The sequence below is a fragment of the Lethenteron reissneri genome, chromosome 64 (assembly GCF_015708825.2).
Source record: "Lethenteron reissneri isolate LAM-NWPU_2019-01 chromosome 64, ASM1570882v1, whole genome shotgun sequence".
In the NCBI taxonomy this organism is placed as follows: Eukaryota; Metazoa; Chordata; class Hyperoartia; order Petromyzontiformes; family Petromyzontidae; genus Lethenteron; species Lethenteron reissneri.
In genome coordinates this window covers 1667663-1686038 of record NC_083842.1, presented here as the reverse complement: position 1 = coordinate 1686038, position 18376 = coordinate 1667663, and the positions used below count along the sequence as shown (strand labels likewise).

General features: G+C 43.3%; 1 protein-coding gene across 1 annotated transcript in view; it reads left to right on the top strand.

Annotated features, from left to right (window-relative positions):
- GNB5 (G protein subunit beta 5) overlaps positions 1 to 18376 on the top strand; it is a 68650-nt gene that overhangs the window by 25811 nt on the left and 24463 nt on the right. The window contains exons 7-10 of the mRNA XM_061577465.1: positions 2093 to 2236; positions 4216 to 4307; positions 10539 to 10587; positions 16590 to 16686. Of these exons, the coding sequence (XP_061433449.1) occupies positions 2093 to 2236; positions 4216 to 4307; positions 10539 to 10587; positions 16590 to 16686 (382 nt within the window). The remainder of the gene's footprint in view (positions 1 to 2092; positions 2237 to 4215; positions 4308 to 10538; positions 10588 to 16589; positions 16687 to 18376) is intronic.

Below are 18376 nucleotides of genomic sequence, written 5' to 3'. Positions count from 1 at the left end.
TGGGACTAGTGAAGAAGCCAGCGTAAGGGCTAGACAGTAGGGATCACACCACAACACATCTTGGTATGAGCGGTTGGGCAGTTTCGGTAGGTTTGTGCGGGTACGGAAGCGATGCCACAAGAGGCGTGGCGCGGGAGCGGACGTGGTGTCGGTAGTGCCGGTGTAACAGGCCGTAGTATACCCGGGGTTAAAACGGCCTAGGCCAATTTATACTCTGGGGTATATTATGGCCTCGGTCAAATTATGCCCCTCTAGGCCAATCATACCCCCATGATAGTAATAGGGTTGAGCGATATATACATGAATTACTAAATTTTTCCAACATTTTATTTAAAATAGACCTTGATTGCTTAAACCAGAAAAACTGTAATAATAACCCTATCCCGAAAAATGCTTCAATTGATCAAATTGAGATTCTTACTTCCATTTAAATGCTTTTTATATATTGATTGAAGTTCGTTGTCGGCTGTTCTCTGTATGGATAATTGCCTTTGAACTTTCACATGGGACATATTCTGGACTGGAGGGGGGGTATGGTCTGGCCCAGTCTAGTTTAACCCCCCGGGGGGTATAGTTTAGCCTAGGACACTTTATCTCCCCGGGTATACTCTGGCCTGGGCCAAACTATACCCGGGTTTAATCGGGGCAGGGGTTGTTTTAGCCTGTTACACTGGCGCTCTGCGTGATCGCTGAGTGCCACCACAACCGCTAAGTGGTGGGGACACTGGCAAAAAGAGAGCGGCAGATAATGTCTCTGTAAAAAAGTAATTGGTTATTATTTTCGAGGCTGCTTTTGCCTGGGTAAAGCTCAAAATGTTGCTGAAGTTCAAATGAGGATATTCATATTGCAGCAACAATAACAACGTGTGCTTTTCCCTGTTGTCACTCTACGTTTATTAATGATCAATGCGAGCATCATTGCTGTACCCCCTGAGTGCACTGACCACTGGGCTGTATCCTGACTGAGGCCATATATATATAAATAATATTACAAATATTACATAGAAACATAGGGGGAACATGGGCATGGAGTAGGGAGAGAGGGGGTAGAGAGAGGGGGGGGGGGTAGAGAGGGAAGGAGTAAGGAGAGCGGAGCGTGAAATCTTTTGTGATATATTTCATTTAACAAGGGGGGAGGGGGTTAACATAAAGCAAGCTTTAAAAAAATGAAATGATGAAAGAAGCAAAGTGCCGACTACACCGAGCATCTTCTTGTTTCCTCTGATCGTAAAACAAATAAGTATAACCCGTAAAAACAAAGTTTTTCATTCTAAATCCTTTATATGCGTGGCAGCTAGAGTCCTCTCGTCCTCTGGCTTGAGATGGCTGCCACCTATGGGTCAGATGATTGTCTGCCAGTATTAAGCAATTGGTAATTAAATATTTAATTTGTTTTCCCTAAACAGTGTAAAATTTAGGGAAAAAAATTTCACGAACATTAATTGTCTCGCACAACGAGTCTGTGTGCAAAATGTCAGCTCGATTGGATCACGGGAAGTGGGTTAAAAAACGAGCAAAAGATTTGCATGGTCCTAAGCAAGCAAGCGAACTTAATATAAAGGATTTAAAAATATATTCGCCTGTGGAGGACGCGGGGATCGATCCCGCAACCTTTGGCATGGGAAGCAAGGGCGCTACCAACTGCGCTACTCCGCCACGGCCTGTGGAGGGGTTACGCTCTGGGCTCTTACACTGTGACGTTCAGCCAAAGCCATGAATGAGTTCTATTTGAATATATGTAAAATAATTGTTTTTTGCCTAAAAAGTGTAAAATTTTGGGAATTTTTTTTCACGAACATTAATTGTCTGTCACAACGAGTCTGTGTGGAAAACGTCAGCTCGATTGGATCACGGGAAGTGGGTTAAAAAACGACCGAAAGATTTGCACGGTCGTAAGCAAGCAAGCAGGCACGCAAGCACGCAAGCAAGCAAGCACGCAAGCAAGCAAACTTAATATAAAGGATATAAAAAGAGGCTGTATCGCAACTGCAAACCTGTGTTGCAGCTGCGAGGTTGCGTCTAAGTGTTGTGGCTCCGTCGTGGACGTTGTGGAGCTCTCTTGCGATGGTTCTTCTTCGTGTGGCTGCGTTAGATTCTGACATCGAGTGGAGATGGCACTTGCGCACTGTGGGACGTGGAGAGTGGCCAGCTCCTGCAGAGCTTCCATGGGCATGGAGCTGATGTCCTGTGCCTCGACCTGGCTCCATCTGAGACTGGAAATACATTCGTGTCTGGGGTAATCACGACACCAACACAGCCAGCGACTTCCCGGGAAACGTGGGACGTTATTGGGCCAACATTGGCCAACGTTGCATGTTTACTGGCTTCTATGGAGGACCTGCATGCTTAAACGTACCACGAGTTATCAAACATAATTGTCAAACAACGACTTTGGTTCGATTTCTTTCTACAGAGATTCTCCATTTCAAGGGTTTCCAAAATCCATTCACTGCATTCCCTCTCATATCGCTCTCTGTTAAATCATTAAATGTATCTTCTTCTTCTGCATGAATTAGGTTTTTATTTAGCTTATTAAATGATACACATTTAAAATGTAACCATAAGAGGTTGCATGGACAACTAGCCTATACGATATACACGAGATGTGGTTACATTTGTTGTAAGACTATTACAAGTAGCATGACATAACGGTGATAAACGTTATTCAAAGAAACCCCCCGCGAGATCAAGACGGCCCTGTAACCAGCGCACGGTTATTTCACTTCTACTCAGTGTGCCTGGAGATTTGACAGCTTGAACCCCATAGTTTGGCAATATTAGACATTATTATAAAAAATGGGTATATTATACATTAAATATTACACGATATCATTCCAACCATGAACTAAATGTGCCCAAATTACATAGAAGTACTTAAGATTAAAATAGTTTCTTCAGTTTCAGTTTCATTTATTAGGTGTAGCCCTATGAGGCATTCGGCTCTTGAATCGGGTGCAACCGCAACAAACAAAAAACATGAACAAGAAACATCTTAAAGTGACGACGTGCAAACAGAAAATCCAGGAAAAAACAGCAAAAACTTCCAGAAAAAGCACCGTATACCAACGCTGTGCAAAAATCCCAGTGGGATGCAAGTCAAACAACAACCACAAGACAACTAGATTAAAGCCATCAGTCTAACTCTGTACTACAATAAACAAACATGGCCAAACGGTGGCTTCCCAGGATCTCTCGTTTGCAAGTACCATTGAGGTTGAATATGATTGCAGTGTTGTGTTCCGTTCGAAATTGGATGTAAATCTCAAGCTATTATCATGGTTAAATCAGATTTAAAAAAACATACCGATGTGCCTAAAGTAGAAATGCTTTAATGAGTGCAGTTTGTCTGTTATGACATGGATCAGAATAATAGGAGATTGGCAAAGATAGAAATGTGAAACATAAACTGAAATGCGTGCAAATAAGTATGGCGTGGTGCATACTAGAAATTGCACTGAGAATCAGAAAGAGGAGCGGATTGTATAACGCATCAAATTGACGTTTAAAGTAAGAGGAGTTGAGCCGGGCCTGTCGCTAGAAGGCATGGGGGGTCTGTGGTCGAGACGAATGACAGACTGGCAGCCAAGGGACGGAGCTGTGATGTTAGCTCGTGTGCAGGTGCTGTTACATCACAAACCATGATAGATAATGACAGTTTAAACTGGACTTTATCGAGCAGTGGATTGATCGTGGCCGAAGATGATGATGGTCATGACAAAGTAGTATATTGTGAATGACAGTGGTGTTAGCCCTAAACAAAATCAGTGGTTCTTCCCCATCCCCATCCAATGTATAAACTTCTAGAGAGATGGCAGCAGATAGGTAGACAAGAGATAGATACACAGATGGGAAGTCCAGTTGTAAGATGACAATATGCATTTTGATGAGATGTATTCAGGAGACTGAAGACAAATAGGAGAGCTTTTTCAGAAGGAGTAGAAAAAAAAGGAGAGAGATTATGTTTAGAAGAGACACAAATGAACGCAATGCTCCTTCTTCATAGCACTTAGACATAAAGAAGGGTCATTGCCCTTCTTACCCTTCATCGCCCATGTGGAAGCGCCAATAACCCAAAACGTCCCCCTGTTATATATATAGACTGTATACCACCAGGTGATTTGTTTCATTATCTGAGCAGCAGAGTTTGTGCGACTCCAATTTGCACTGGTGGATCTGTGTCCTTGGTTGCCCATGACCTGGCACTGTGCTTCACAGGGCTGCGACAAGAAGGCAATGGTGTGGGACATGCGCACAGGCCAGTGCGTGCAGTGCTTTGAAACGCACGAGTCTGACATCAACAGCGTAAGGTCAGAGCTGCGCGCTGCGCGGGGAAATCTACGCACCGCGCGGGGAAATCTACGCGCCCCACGTTGAGCCCTGTGACATACGGTATTCCCTCGTTACTCACGAGGGTGCTGTCCGCGATTTTGGCCATCCGCAAATCGCATCGGGAATTCTACGCGGCTGCATCGAGAATTAAAGTGGCGAGATAAAGTGATGCGATAAAGTGATCAGGTATATGATGATGTTTGTCATATTTTTTATAGCCTATTAGCATATTTATTTCAGGCAAAGAATTAAAATGATGGGTCTTCAAAGGCCAATATCATTATACGTCAAATTTGCTCTTCAAGAGCATCTCTGGAATGTGCCCCTCACGAATAATAAGGGAATGCTGTCAGCACTGCCCGGCCACTTGGGCAGGTCCAGTTTCAGGAGATGCTCTTTGCGGGTAAATTGCTTTGGTGGAAAAACATTTTATTTTAGTTAAGTACACAATTTCATTCATTTACAGGAAGAAAAATGCATCAATTTATTTTGTGTGGTTGTGCTGAATACACTGGCAGTCCGGGCCAAAACGTAAACCACATCTGGGCCTGCGCAGTACATTAATGGAACGTCCGTTTGTTAGAATGAGAGCCGATTGAGCCACAATGTTGCAATTTGGGAAATGTTTTCTACATCAGTTTTACTCCATAACTCTGATTCGCTACATTTGTGAGTAGCTGAATATCAAGGCCATGGCCTTGAGCAATCGTACGAATGCAATTGTCCAGAATTGGCAGAAAATATTTTTTGGGTGAACATTTTTTTAATCACTTGACCATCGGTTTCATTTTCTTAAATTTCCATCATTTACACCTAGCGATAGATGACAACATTCAAATACAAAATTTTGTGTTCACGTCCAGTGGTGTTTAGAAATATTATATAATCTCTTAAACTGTTCTTCTGAAGAATGTTATGCTGTTCTGCTTGTCCAATGGCCTTTTGGTGTCAGTCATCTATCATGTTGGGATTTGCCATTTCCTGATTGACTTAAATTGCCAAAAATGTTGGCGCTTGTTATAGATTCGTATTCTCAGTTATCTTAGTTCAGCGATTCTCAATCAATGGGAGTAAGGGTGTAGGCCGCAACATGGATACTGTGCAGGATAAATATTGAATGTGTGCTACGTATGTCAGCAACACGCTCCCACGACATAACACTCGAATACACAATGTGAAACACAAGCAAAGAATTACCAAAGCGCTAAACACTACCAAACAACGTGTTATAACTATCGATTTAAAGCTTTCGTGACTGCAGGGATTCATCTTCTTGGTTCTTTCGGTAAAGTCACGTAGAAGAAAAATAATAAATTAATATTGTGTTTTATTTTTATTATTTTCCTTCTACGTGACTTTACCAAAAGAACCAAGAAGATGTTATAACTAAACATACAAAAAACAGAACTCCTCAGAATACTAAACAACAAACAAACCTGCTAATCGTCTCAATAACAGCAGACCTCTTGCTGATGTGACCAACCAACACAGTAAATAGTTTGGGCATCACATCAAACATGAGGGTACATTTCTCAGAACACATCATCTCAAATCACAGAAACCAGACACTACTATCTACGCACCATCAAACGCATAGCTTCATACATCTCCATTAGCAACAGGCCATCCCTCATACATGCATCCGTGACATCTCGGCGAGATTATTGCAACTCACTATTGTTCGACATACCTCAAACACAGCTACAACGCCCACAAATCATCCGGAATAATGCCGCTAGACTAATTTTCAACCTCCCGAAATCATCCCACATCTAACAAACTGTAAAAAAAAAAATGTACACCGGTTCCTAATCTAACGTAGAATGCACTTCACAAATACATCCTCTTACCATGCAAAGTAACACACAAGCAAGCTCCACCTTGCACCACAAACCTCATGCAGATCAAGCGAAACAGCAGATCACTTCACCCCCCCCCCAACTCAAACACTCCCCCAGCCATGAACAACTTAACACACGGAACCATGGGGGACAGATCTTCCTCATTTGCAGCGCCACACCTTTGGAACAGCCTCCCTGAAGCAATCGGCACACTCGACTTCCATCACGACAACTCAACAACGCTTCTCTTCGCACTTGCATGCAACGACAAACTCACAACCACAACCTGCTTCATTGTTTTTATATTTTAAACAACCGCAGATAGTTTGTAAATAGAAATATATTTTTTCCCATCGTTGAGAATCTCTCTCATGTTACGTAGAGTTTGAGTTTTCACGTTGATGATGGCGATTTGAGTGGAAGATTTGTGCCAGCAAGGCACCATGCATGTAAACTAAAATAAAATTCACTTCACTTTACTTACTAACTCAAATTCATTTTAACACACAATATAAAACATATGCCTTACTAACACAAAATAATTTAACAGACAACATAAAACACATGGCTTACTAACACAAACCACTCTTATACACATCATGAAACACAACCCTGACTAACACAATCCTCTCTAGGGGGCCGTCCATAAATGACGTCACGCACCTAGGGGGGGGGGAGGGGGGTCAGACATTTGTGACGATGTGTGACGAGGGGGGGGGGGGTTTGAGAAATGTGACGTCACGTCAAAATACGCAACTTTAAATAAATATAAACAATATAATTGTTGTAACAACACACATTTTTGTACATTTTCATTATTAACTATTTGATTATTTAAATTTACTAAGGTCACCTTTTATTTATTCCATGAATGAGCATTTTGCTTCTCCATGGGAGAATGGAGAAGCATACATTTTGTACTTTTTTTGAATGATTGTTATTAAACATTTTGATTTTAATTATTCTACCAGGGCTTTTCATTCTGTGGAATGAATAAATGATAGTAAGAACTGTACTCTCCATTTTGCTTCGTTCTACTACAAAGTTTCAAGTATTGTTTTTATAGTTATAATTACTTTTAATATTTTATAATTATAAGAGAATTTCAATATAATATTCTGAACATCTGCAGTTTTAGTTAGACGTTGAATATTTTCAAGTGAATTTTATGCAAAATTTCACCTTTCCGATGCCTCCTTTTTAATACATGTTTTCTCCTACAACATCAGAGTGCAGCGCCACATTAAATACGCACTACAATGACAATAGTTTAAAGTAATTTGAAGCATGTTTTATTTTCAAAATGGAAATATGGTTTTGGGGGAGGGGGGCAGAGCTTTGTGACGTCATATTTGAGGGGGGTCTGACTTTTTGTGACGCCGTGTGACGAGGGGGGGAGGGGGGTAAAAAATCGGCCAAAATCACGTGACGTCATTTATGGACGGCCCCTTTTAAATACACATCATGAAACACAACCCATTTTAGGATCTGCTCCGTAGGCGATTTAAACACACAATGCGTTTTTTGTCCTTTTCTCTGTAAGAGGACTTGTTTATTATTTATTTAAAGCTATTTATTTATACGCGCCTGTGTTTAATCTGGACTGCATTCGAATGATCCCACTGAGACTGCCTATCCTGAACATGCCCAGTGACCTCCGACCTGACCTTGACCTCCTTAAAATATTTCATTTTTCGAATGTGTTTGTCGCCCATTTTTATGCTTATTTCTATAACGCAGTTGTTCAGAATCTGCTGATGTATTTATGCAAAATGCACCGAGGCTGAGATCTCTTTTTACACATGTTTTGTGTTGTTTGACACCTGCAGACAGAGAATATGATGTCAATGCCGCACCACCCCTGTTGGACTAACATTAGTGGCCCGTAAACCATTGTCTTCGTGTGTCTGGCAATGCAATGTTGAACAATCCTCGCCAGACTCTTTCCCAGTACAATGAGGATGGAAATGCCCCCCCCCCCCCCCCCCCACCATTTCTGCTACAATCAGTGTGGTTTGCCTTCTAAATAAAGACCACCAAAACGTCCCTCTCCATCCCTGCAAAACCTGTCCGGCGGTCCATGCATTTGTCAGAATGTGATGCGGGGCTGCCTGCGGCACGATCGCTCGCCCCACTCGGCTGTACGTGCGGGACGCCAACCCCTAACCCCGTACGCGTCACCATCTCTCCGGTTCCACATCACTCATCGGTTGGCAGATGGAAGATTTAGCCAATCACTTACAGTTGGAGGTTACTCTACGCTTACCTTCGAGGCTCCCGCCAGCCCCCGTGGGGCCAGGTCCAGCTCCCTGTGGCAGCAGACCGTAATGACGCGGAGTGTTGTGAGCGATGCTGTCAGGGGAAAGGCTTTCTTCGTTGGCTGATTATAACCTCACACCAACCACGGCGGTGGATGCCGGGGACTCTGGCCCGGTGCAAGGGTACTGGGAAAGTCTTCCCTTTAAAATAGTTAATTAGTTAAATCAAGTCACCAAATAACTTAGGTATATAACGTCTAAATGAGCATGTGCTCGAGGCGCCAAGTGGAGAGGCGTCTATGACATCCAGTACCTGCAATCAAACACACATTGACATTATACACACACACACATAATCATCAGGTATAGCATCATCAGCGTCATTAACATAAGCAGACGTAACGCTAATTGTATCGTCGTCATTCATCGTCATCCATCTGGGATGTGTACAAAAACCCTCAACTCTGTTTCACGACACGGACGTCCTGAAGGGAGATTGGTGCCCGGCACGAGAATGTGGAAATTAGCGCCGTGGCTCGGGCCCAGCGATGCCGATGAGTGCCAGCGGTTCACCAGAACTGTCATGGGACGTTCTGCTTCCTTGTGGGCTCCACCAGTAGTTTGCAAGGCCAACAGGCTAATGGACTAAAATCGTTGTTTTTCGTTAGTGTAAGTCTATTTTGTATATAAATATATATAGAGAAAGAACACATTGTCTTCGCCATCCCAGATAGGAAGGGTGTATTAGCAGGCTTGGGAAAGTGCAGCCCAAGCGATTGTGGCTACCTCCATCACGAGGATATCCAGGAGGATTATCGTGATGGTGGTAGGCGCAACGCTTGCAACCCAGCACTGTGGAGGTTAGGCCTTGTGGATCGCATACATTTTGGGAAACTCCCTTCCTGAGGAGGCGCCATAACCCTGGATTTCCAAAAGAATGCAGCGCAGGATAAATGTGGACTCCACTCGTCCCATCTGTATGAGATTGAGTCTTTTCTCTGGATTCTGCGGTTTGTTCCCACGTGTCAACAGCTTGTTTGTGGATTGCACAAATGTTGAGAATCTCCCTTGCCACGGGCATCGAGAAAAAAGTGAACTCCACCTGTTCCATCTGTATGGGATAGAGTGTTTCCCCCTTGCACACATGGGCTTTCTCCAGGTGATCCGGTTTCCTCCCCACATGTAAACACTCATTAATTGTTTAACACGTGTGAGGCTTTCGCGACCAATATTATTCATAATCAACGTTTTTGGGTCAGATCGCGTTATTTATAAATATGTCGTAACCCTCCACTCAAATATTGTAAATGTTGTGGTTTCACTCTTCAACACACCGGCGGGCTAAAGCAGTGAACTATTTGTCTTTTGTCAACGTGACACTTTTTTTGCTGATTGGCCGTGTCGGATGGTGGAGGGTTACGACACGTTTATAAATAACGCGATCTAACCCAAAAACGTTGATTATGAACTCATTAATTGGTTGATAACCCCGTGATAGGCATGGCTGCCGTTCCTGCTTTTCTGTGGTTCCTCCTCTAGCCTCTCAGTCGTGTTTTATCTCTCTACGAGAGTGAGCGAATATCGTAGGGCGCATTAACCAGTTCGAATTACGTCTCATTATACGATACCACACACAGAAAGAGAACGATGGGAGACATCCCCCACTTTCTTGCTTGATTAGCAATTATTCTGGCGTCGACAGGCAAGCGCGCTGTTCTTCGCTCGGTCGGTGTTCCACATTTCGCAAGATCGGGCTTGCCAGTTGTTTAGCAAGCCCTTAATTTTTGATGGAAAAAAAAGGTTTTTTAAAATCATTTTTATAGTCGTTGGAATGCAAACATTTCGTGGATGATGGACGCTTGTGTTGCGCCCGAAACGTCGTGATTTATTTTATTTCATACTTACGTGACTTTACCGAAAGAACCAAAGAGTATGCTGAAAGCGGTTGAACTATTGTCGCGTGTCACTGTATGACGGTCGTCATCACTATCAGCATTGCCATTGCCGTTGTCGGTACGTCATCGTCAACAGCAGTGGCTGCAGCAGCATTGTCATACTGCACGCTGCGCTTTGCCATGCGGTCTTATTCTGGCGGCGTTTCTTCCTGCAGGTACTACCCAAGTGGAGATGCGTTTGCCACAGGCTCGGACGACGCCACGGTAAGAATCAATAACCCGAGGCCATTAAACATTATATAATGCACTTTGGTTTTTTCGGTAAAGTCACGTAGGTATAAAATAAAATAAATTAAATCACGACGTTTTGGGCGCAACACAAGCGTCCCACCTGATGACGGATGCTTGTGTTGCGCCCGAAACGTCGTGATTTAATTTATTTTGTTTTATACCTACGTGACTTTACCGAAAGAACCAAAGAGTATGGATCCCTGAAGTCACAAAAACTTGAAATCTAGATTTACTAATGCGTCTTTTTTCCACTGGTTCGGGTGGTTGAAGGGAGTTTATATTCGCACGAAGCGAGAGTCCTGCCAATACATAGTGCACTTTGTAGACGAGGGTTTGAGAGCTGCTGTCGGTGAGGTGTAGCGTGCACAAAGTGGTCCTCTTGGCCCAGGGGGTTGTCTTCTCTGTTCTCGCTGCTGTGGTGTGAACACCAACAGGAGAGTTTGTCAGTTTCTATCAGACTGCCTTCCTTCTCTGTTTGAAAGGATAATTCGATTTTTTTTTATTATCACAGATACCAAATGCAGGCCTGAAGGCCTATAATTCAAAGTGGCCAGGATACACTGAGAGTATGAGTGATAGTGTATACAAATACAACAACATATTTATATTCTTGGTTCTTTCGGTAAAAAAATAAAACAATAAAATTCTCACGACGTTTCGACTGCAACACAAGCAATCATCATCAGGTGTGAAATCCCTTCTACGTGACTTTACCGAAAGAACCAAGAATATGAATACCTGCAGCCACGAAAGCTTTAAATCAAAACAACATTTATTTAATTGGTTATGAAAACCTGTGAAGGCCAGTTCACTTATTCAAATGTGGACGTTTGAAAAGCAGGCAAACCAGATGGTATAACTTTCGACCTCGTCAAAGGAGCGAGACCAATTATTGGATCAAAAATTAGTGCTCATGTTCAACTAAATGTTTACAGAGAAGTTAAATTATGTAATAATGGGTTGATGCCACATTCGTTATTCAATTAACAAGGGTATTGAAATTGACTTGAAGATCTTTGTGAACTCAGATTTATAAAAACCGTCGAGGCCGAAGAGGTGACAGCACAGGGTCGAGGAAGCATTTCTCTATCCTCGATCACAAAGACAAAAACCCCCCGTATAGCCTTAACAGACTGTAGGGGCAAGTGCTGTTAGCGAGCACCTATGAAGGACGGAACGGTACACGAGGGGGTGGGTGGCCAGCACCACGCCCGATCGCCTTTGTCTCCCCAGTGGCTATGTTTACGCACTGCACCAGGTGCTCATTTCAGGCTGAGTCGCCCTAGGGGAGGCCCAGGACCGGTTCAGATAATCGTCACTGGTGTTGGCCGTGAGCGGGAATCGAACCCGGGTCGCTAGGTTCATAGCGCAGCTCGCTAACCACGACACTACTGCTCTACCACGTACGCTCCTCCACGTACGCTCTACCACGTACAATCTGCCATGTACATGCAATGTGAAGACCATATGACATGCATGCAAGACCATATGACATGCATGCAAGGCATGGTGGGAATTTGTGCCTCCCTGCTGTTTGTGAGCACACCTCTGAGTGCTATTAAACATCATCGCTTCCATCCCTGTCGGCAGTTTGCTGTTGTGATGGGGTTTCTCACCATTTATCGAAAGTTTTGGATTGGAATATATATATACTTAGGGCAGTTGTTGAAGATGGAATGTGAACAAAACATGGACACTGTTGAGTGCCTATAAGTGTGGAGTGGTGCACATTTGGAGTTGCAACGAGAGAGAAAGAGGATCACGTGGCTGAGAGAAGAGACACAGTGAGTGGACTTGGGCCAGAGCGCGTCGCACAAAGGGTTGGATAGAATAACAACAGCGTGGCAGCCGAGGGAGGGAATGCTCCCGAGAGGGCATCCACCACGGAGATGGAGCGAAGAAACAAGCTGTTGGGCAGGTGCTCGTGCATTGTTACGTTGCAGCACCGTACGAGATGGTGATGGTTTGTAGAGTTCTTCTTCCGTCAGCGGATTGATCGTCGCCAACGATGATGATGATGATAGAAACTTGGGGCAAAGAGACGATGGGGGGGGGAGGTGTTGCAACGTTGAGAGTACAGGAAAGAGGATCATAATTCGTGTGTCCTACAGCATGGATGAAAACTCCATCTGGTAGAACACATCCTGATCCAGTGCCTCCAAAGCATTTGGCAGCTTCAGTGGCCAAGGGTGATGATCATGAGGTTGTCACACTCACACGCACGCATCCACTCTGACGCTCACAATACAAAAGTCACCCATGTAGCCATTAACAGGCGTTTGTGGTCATTGCTGTTAATGCATCCCCGGCACACGAGTGGGTGATGTGGTTAGAACCACACCCTTTGTCTCCCTAGTCCTGATATCCACACGCGATACTGCGTACTAGTTTAAGGCCGAGTTGACTTATAGGAGGCCCAGGACAGGTTCAGATACCCATGACCATTCACGTGTGCGTCTTCCACGTTATAGCAAGAGTGACATCACAATGACCTAATTCCTCTCTTTGAGCACACAGAAACGACATGCATCAGCAGCAGCATTGATTGTATAAGTATTTATACTGCACCTCCTATGCAGTAGATCTCAAGATGCCAGAGCAAAGCAGTATTTGAAAGAATCACTCATCAAGGAAGTGAACGCAGAGCAAATACAATGTTCAAACACAATACAATGTGTGCAATATACGCAACAAACAAGAGATGAACATACTAATAGGGGTTTTCTCCTTTTTTCTGGCAACAAAACTGACACCTTTTGCAAGGAGTCATGTTTACATTAACCACAATACTTGCAGTCAAAATGAAAACAAAAAACAATGCTCTGGTAAAAAAAGGGAAAAACCCTATTAGTATATTTTGGTACTGGCAAAGGAGGCCTCATGATGAAAGAGAAGAACACTTAAAAGGGAATGTACTCGTCACTGCTGGAACAAAAAAACTGGAATGATCGTAAATGATAAATCATTTTTTGGGGATATTTTTCAGTTGTCACGTATGTGATGTATTACAGTGGGACTCCTCAACCGTGCTCAATGGGGACTTCGGATGGGAAGAGGAAGAGGCACTTTACAAATTTCAATTAATTTAATTATCTGTATTTGTTTGTGGATTTGCCCCCTCCCCTCCATGTGACTAATAATCCGTGTGGATAACGGCGATGGCGCGTTTGTGGGAGACCACTTCAGGGTGGCTCACAGCCCTAGAAATTTTCGGGTCACAGGGAGTAATTTGCCACTCGGGTGGACTTCTCCACAAATCTGGCTGTCGCCTGATGAAGCTAGTTGTAATTACTGGCGAAACGTCGTACTCAGAGTGTAAATGTTGTGGCTTGGCTCTCCAACACACCGGTGTGGTGCTGTACAAGTGACGAATTGGCCACGTTCTTATTCTTGGTTCTTTCTGTGAGGTCACGTAGATATAAAACAAAAATCTAAATTAAAAGCAAAAAACCCACGACGTTTCGATCGCAACACAAGCGGTCTTCAGGTGGAGAGAAAAGAGGGGGCAAGCTTCCAAATGCAGCTGCCTATAAAGGGCTCCAGAGCGAGTGGGTGGGGGAAAGGGCTGGCACGTTCTGTTTACATGACAACCCTCACTAGTTGGCTGTGTCGGGTGGTGGCGGGTCTTAACGACACATTTATACATTTACGCGATCTAACCCAACAAAAAGCCTTCTACTCTGTCCTTCAGTCCGCGGTGTCATCATGAGCGGCGAGTCGGGGCAGTGGCAGAATGATCACCATCATCACCGCCACCATCGTAATTTGCCGCTCTGTGCTCACTGCTGAATGGAGGCAATTTGTGGCCGTCACCATCCCCGATTGTCTTGCACGGTCACAATCCATCTCTCGCGCACGATGAATGGGTCTCGGTGCTCCACATCTGCCGCGCGGTCGTCCTTTCCGGGGCACATTCTCGATGCGCCACGCTCTCGTCCGCGTGCAATGGGAACGATTTTCACTCGGCACGGCGGGGGAAGGCAGGGGACGAGTGCGACGGGAGGGCTGAGCGCGCGCCTCGTGGGAATGTTCCACAGCGATGTTAAAATAATACGACAACAATATTCGATTTTCTTTAGGTTTTTTTCGGTAAAGTCACGCAGGTAAAAAAAAAGATGAAAACAACTAAATTAAATCACGACGTTTCGGGCGCAACACAAGGACAACGTAGCGAAAGCACACACACTTAAGCGGCTGTGCTTTCACTACGTTGTCCCCACCTGAAGAAGGACGCTTGTGTTGCGCCCGAAACGTCGTGTTTTAATTTAGTTGTTTTCATTTATTTTGTTTTATTTTTTACCTACGTGACTTTACCGAAAAAAACAAACAAAGTATGAATCCTTGCAGTCACGAAAGCTTCAAATCTAGAAACAATATACGATCTTTTTCGTCGTCACCTTCCACCGACCCATTATTATCAGCAATCCGGTTGTCATATGACAGCACAATACCTAACAAAAATAACTAACAAAAATTATCAGACAAATGTTTCTCCTTCGCATATCCGTCCGTGTGAGCACAGCTTCTGGTGTGCGGCTCCGTGGATAATGGGAGGAATTTGCAGCGTGGCCACTGCTGAGTCTCTGCCCTGACTCACAATGTGTAAATGTGGGGCATGGACGTGCGGATCGGAGGATTTTCCCCAGATCAGTGGGTGCCCTGTATAATAGGAGTTGCAAGTAATACGAGCACGGATGAGAGGAGTTCTACTCTATTTGATACGTCTATTAGTTTAGGCCTGTGCGCTGCGATTGTATGGCGGTGTTATTTGCCAGGTTAAATCGATGAAATTGTTGTTAACTTCAAGAGAATTGACCATATTGCGGTGCCTTGAAAATACGTAACAGATGTATGTTACGTTAAATGATGAAAACGAGTCAGGCTCATTACTCTTTAAAAGCCCCGTTCCAACATTCACAGGTGCTGCTTTTAATAGCGACATTTACGGGGAGGTATTTTAAAATGAAGAATACGTTACTTTAAATGTTCATCGCAACTCTTGCTACGTTCGTGAGACGCATTTTAAATGTGATTACATTGCTTGGTTCGACTAGGCGAGGTCAAAATTCTTTTGAACAACGGACCCTATGAAACGAATTTAATGTGATATCGAGACAAAGCTTGTTTCAAACATTACTGCAGTAGTTTGAATATGGTACTAAATTCGGATTATTTTATTGAAAACTATATTTGACCCACATGATGCATTTATTTGTGTAAATACATTAACCGTTTAATTGCATTCAAAATATCGCCAAATCAAATGTTATTAACTGCCCGAATTGGCGTCTCTAGTTTTGGATCTCAGGAAGCTGGATCCATTAGTGGACTGAACCTTCGGGTAATATATTGAACATGTTCAAGAAAGCCAAATCCACTTCCATCCCAGTGTTGGCACAGGTCGATATCAAAGTCTTGAGCTACATGCCTTTTACTGGACATCAAAGACACCGCAATATCACTCAAAAATAGACAGTTGCGTTACAAATGTATGGTTCCAATGCACCTACATTTACAAACTATACACAACTTCTACAATTAAAATCAAGTCCATTTGCTCGGCTTGCCACGGCTCAATATTTCCTGCACAAGAAAGCAATGCGCGAACCTAAGAACATCCGACCCGAACGGAACTGTCGTACGGCAGATATGTGCGACGTGAATTATTTGAATTTTGATTTAAAGCTTTCGTGCCTGCAGGGATTCATATTCTTGGTTATTTCGGTAAAGTCACGTAGAAGGGAAATAATAAAATAATATATGTTTAATATAAATATTATTTTATTATTTCCCTTCTACGTGACTTTACTGAAAGAACCAAGAATGTGAATTATTTGGTCTTCTTTGCAAGAGCCTTGTCTCAATGGGCTTGCGTGCCTGGTTGTACTTGACTTGATTAATGGTCGTGCCAGTGTTGCGGTGAAGGGGCATGCGGTGCATGAATTGTCTTGTCACCGGTGCTCTGTGCGGGGCAGTGCCGGCTCTATGACCTGCGTGCGGACCGGGAGGTGGCCGTCTTCTCCAAGGAGAGCATCATCTTCGGAGCCTCCAGTGTCGACTTCTCACTGAGCGGTAAGCGTCTCCTTCAGCTCCACTGAATAAAATATAAAAAATACTTTTTTTAAAGACGCTTGAATGAAATGTACTGTCCGAGCTGCCCCTCCCCCTGCCCCCTTCCCCCATCGCCCCGCCCCCTCCTTCCACATCCCCCGCCCCTGGGCGTGGCTCCCCGTGGCTTGCCGTGACGTCAGGGACCACGTGGTGATTTACAGGCAACGTGAGTTAAGCGTCGACAATTAGAGCCGTAAAAAATAATTGTTTAAAATATATCTTTTTTATTTTCAATGATAGAATATAGTATTGTCATCAGTATGACACACCTATACCAAGTTTGCAGTCGATACGACATTGGGAATACGGTTGAAATTGAGTTACAAGATTTTTGAATACAACACATACAGTAAATTAAATAAAGTATATAAAAAGTTAAAAATATATGTTTTTGATTTTTTATGATAGAATATCGTGTTGTCATCAGTATGACATACCTATACGAAGTTTGCAGTCGATAGCACATTGGGAAGTGTGTAACAATTGAGTTATACGATTTCTTTTTTGAGGCTACAACAGAGTTAAATAAAAGCGTGTAATAATAAAAAGGGAAATCGGTGCATAATTCACGCCGTCGTTCACACATCAAGTTGCTCTTCCTATGACTACTTCTTATGCGTGTATGTATGTAGACCTTCTTTCGCACCGTACGTAGCCACCTGTGCTAATCGTAGGTGTCTGCTATGTCATTAACCAAATATTATGCAGCTGCATAATACTTAAACTAGTATATGCTTTAGAAATGTAATTCAATAACAAAACCCTTTGGATGTCATCATCAGCTCGGTGAGGGTCTCCCCACGCTGTTTCCATCCCAATTGGTTCTGTGATGTAAAATTCACCAAGAACCTGCGCTATCGCTGATTTCATCGCTCCATCTCCACGGTGGACGTGTATTGGGTGCTTTCCCTCCCTTGGTTGTCACTGTGTTGTCTCTTCTAGAATCGGATTGATGGTTATGCATGTGGCAATTGGTGGAAAAACCTTTCCAAAACCCGCTTGTTCATGTGTTTGGTTAGTCCCTAAATGATTTGTTATTCTGTTCACAATGGTCTTTGTGAACAACCTATCCACATATGATAGTTAATTTTATTTATTAGGTATAGCCCTGTGAGCCATGTGGCTCTTGACTCGGGTGCAACCGCAACAAACAAAGACATGAACAGAATATCTTAAAATGAAAACACGCAACAGAAACATCCAGGAAAACCAGCAAAATCTTCCAGAAAAAAACACAGTATAACAAGGCTTTGTGAAAAAAATCCCAATGGGATTTAAGTAAAAAAAATAACAACCAAAAGACAATTTAGATTAAAGTTATCAGGCTAATTCAGTACTTCAATAAACAAACATGGCTTAACCGTAACGTAATAGGCTGTTATAGAGCTAGCTGTACATTGCAATATTCCATTGCTGTCAAGTATTATGGTTCAATCTTTCTCCCTAGGGCCTAACAGTTGTGAATTGCCAATCATCAAGCCCCTTTTGTGCTGCTTTCATGCTCACATTTTCAATCACCTTTGTTTCGTAGTCTCTGATCTCTTATTCTATTACTTTCCTGATAATTTTGCAGAATTATTAGACCTCAGTGTTTTGTTCAGCATCTACATTTTTATAACGCTCCTCTTCCTGCAACTGCTGCCAAAGGTGC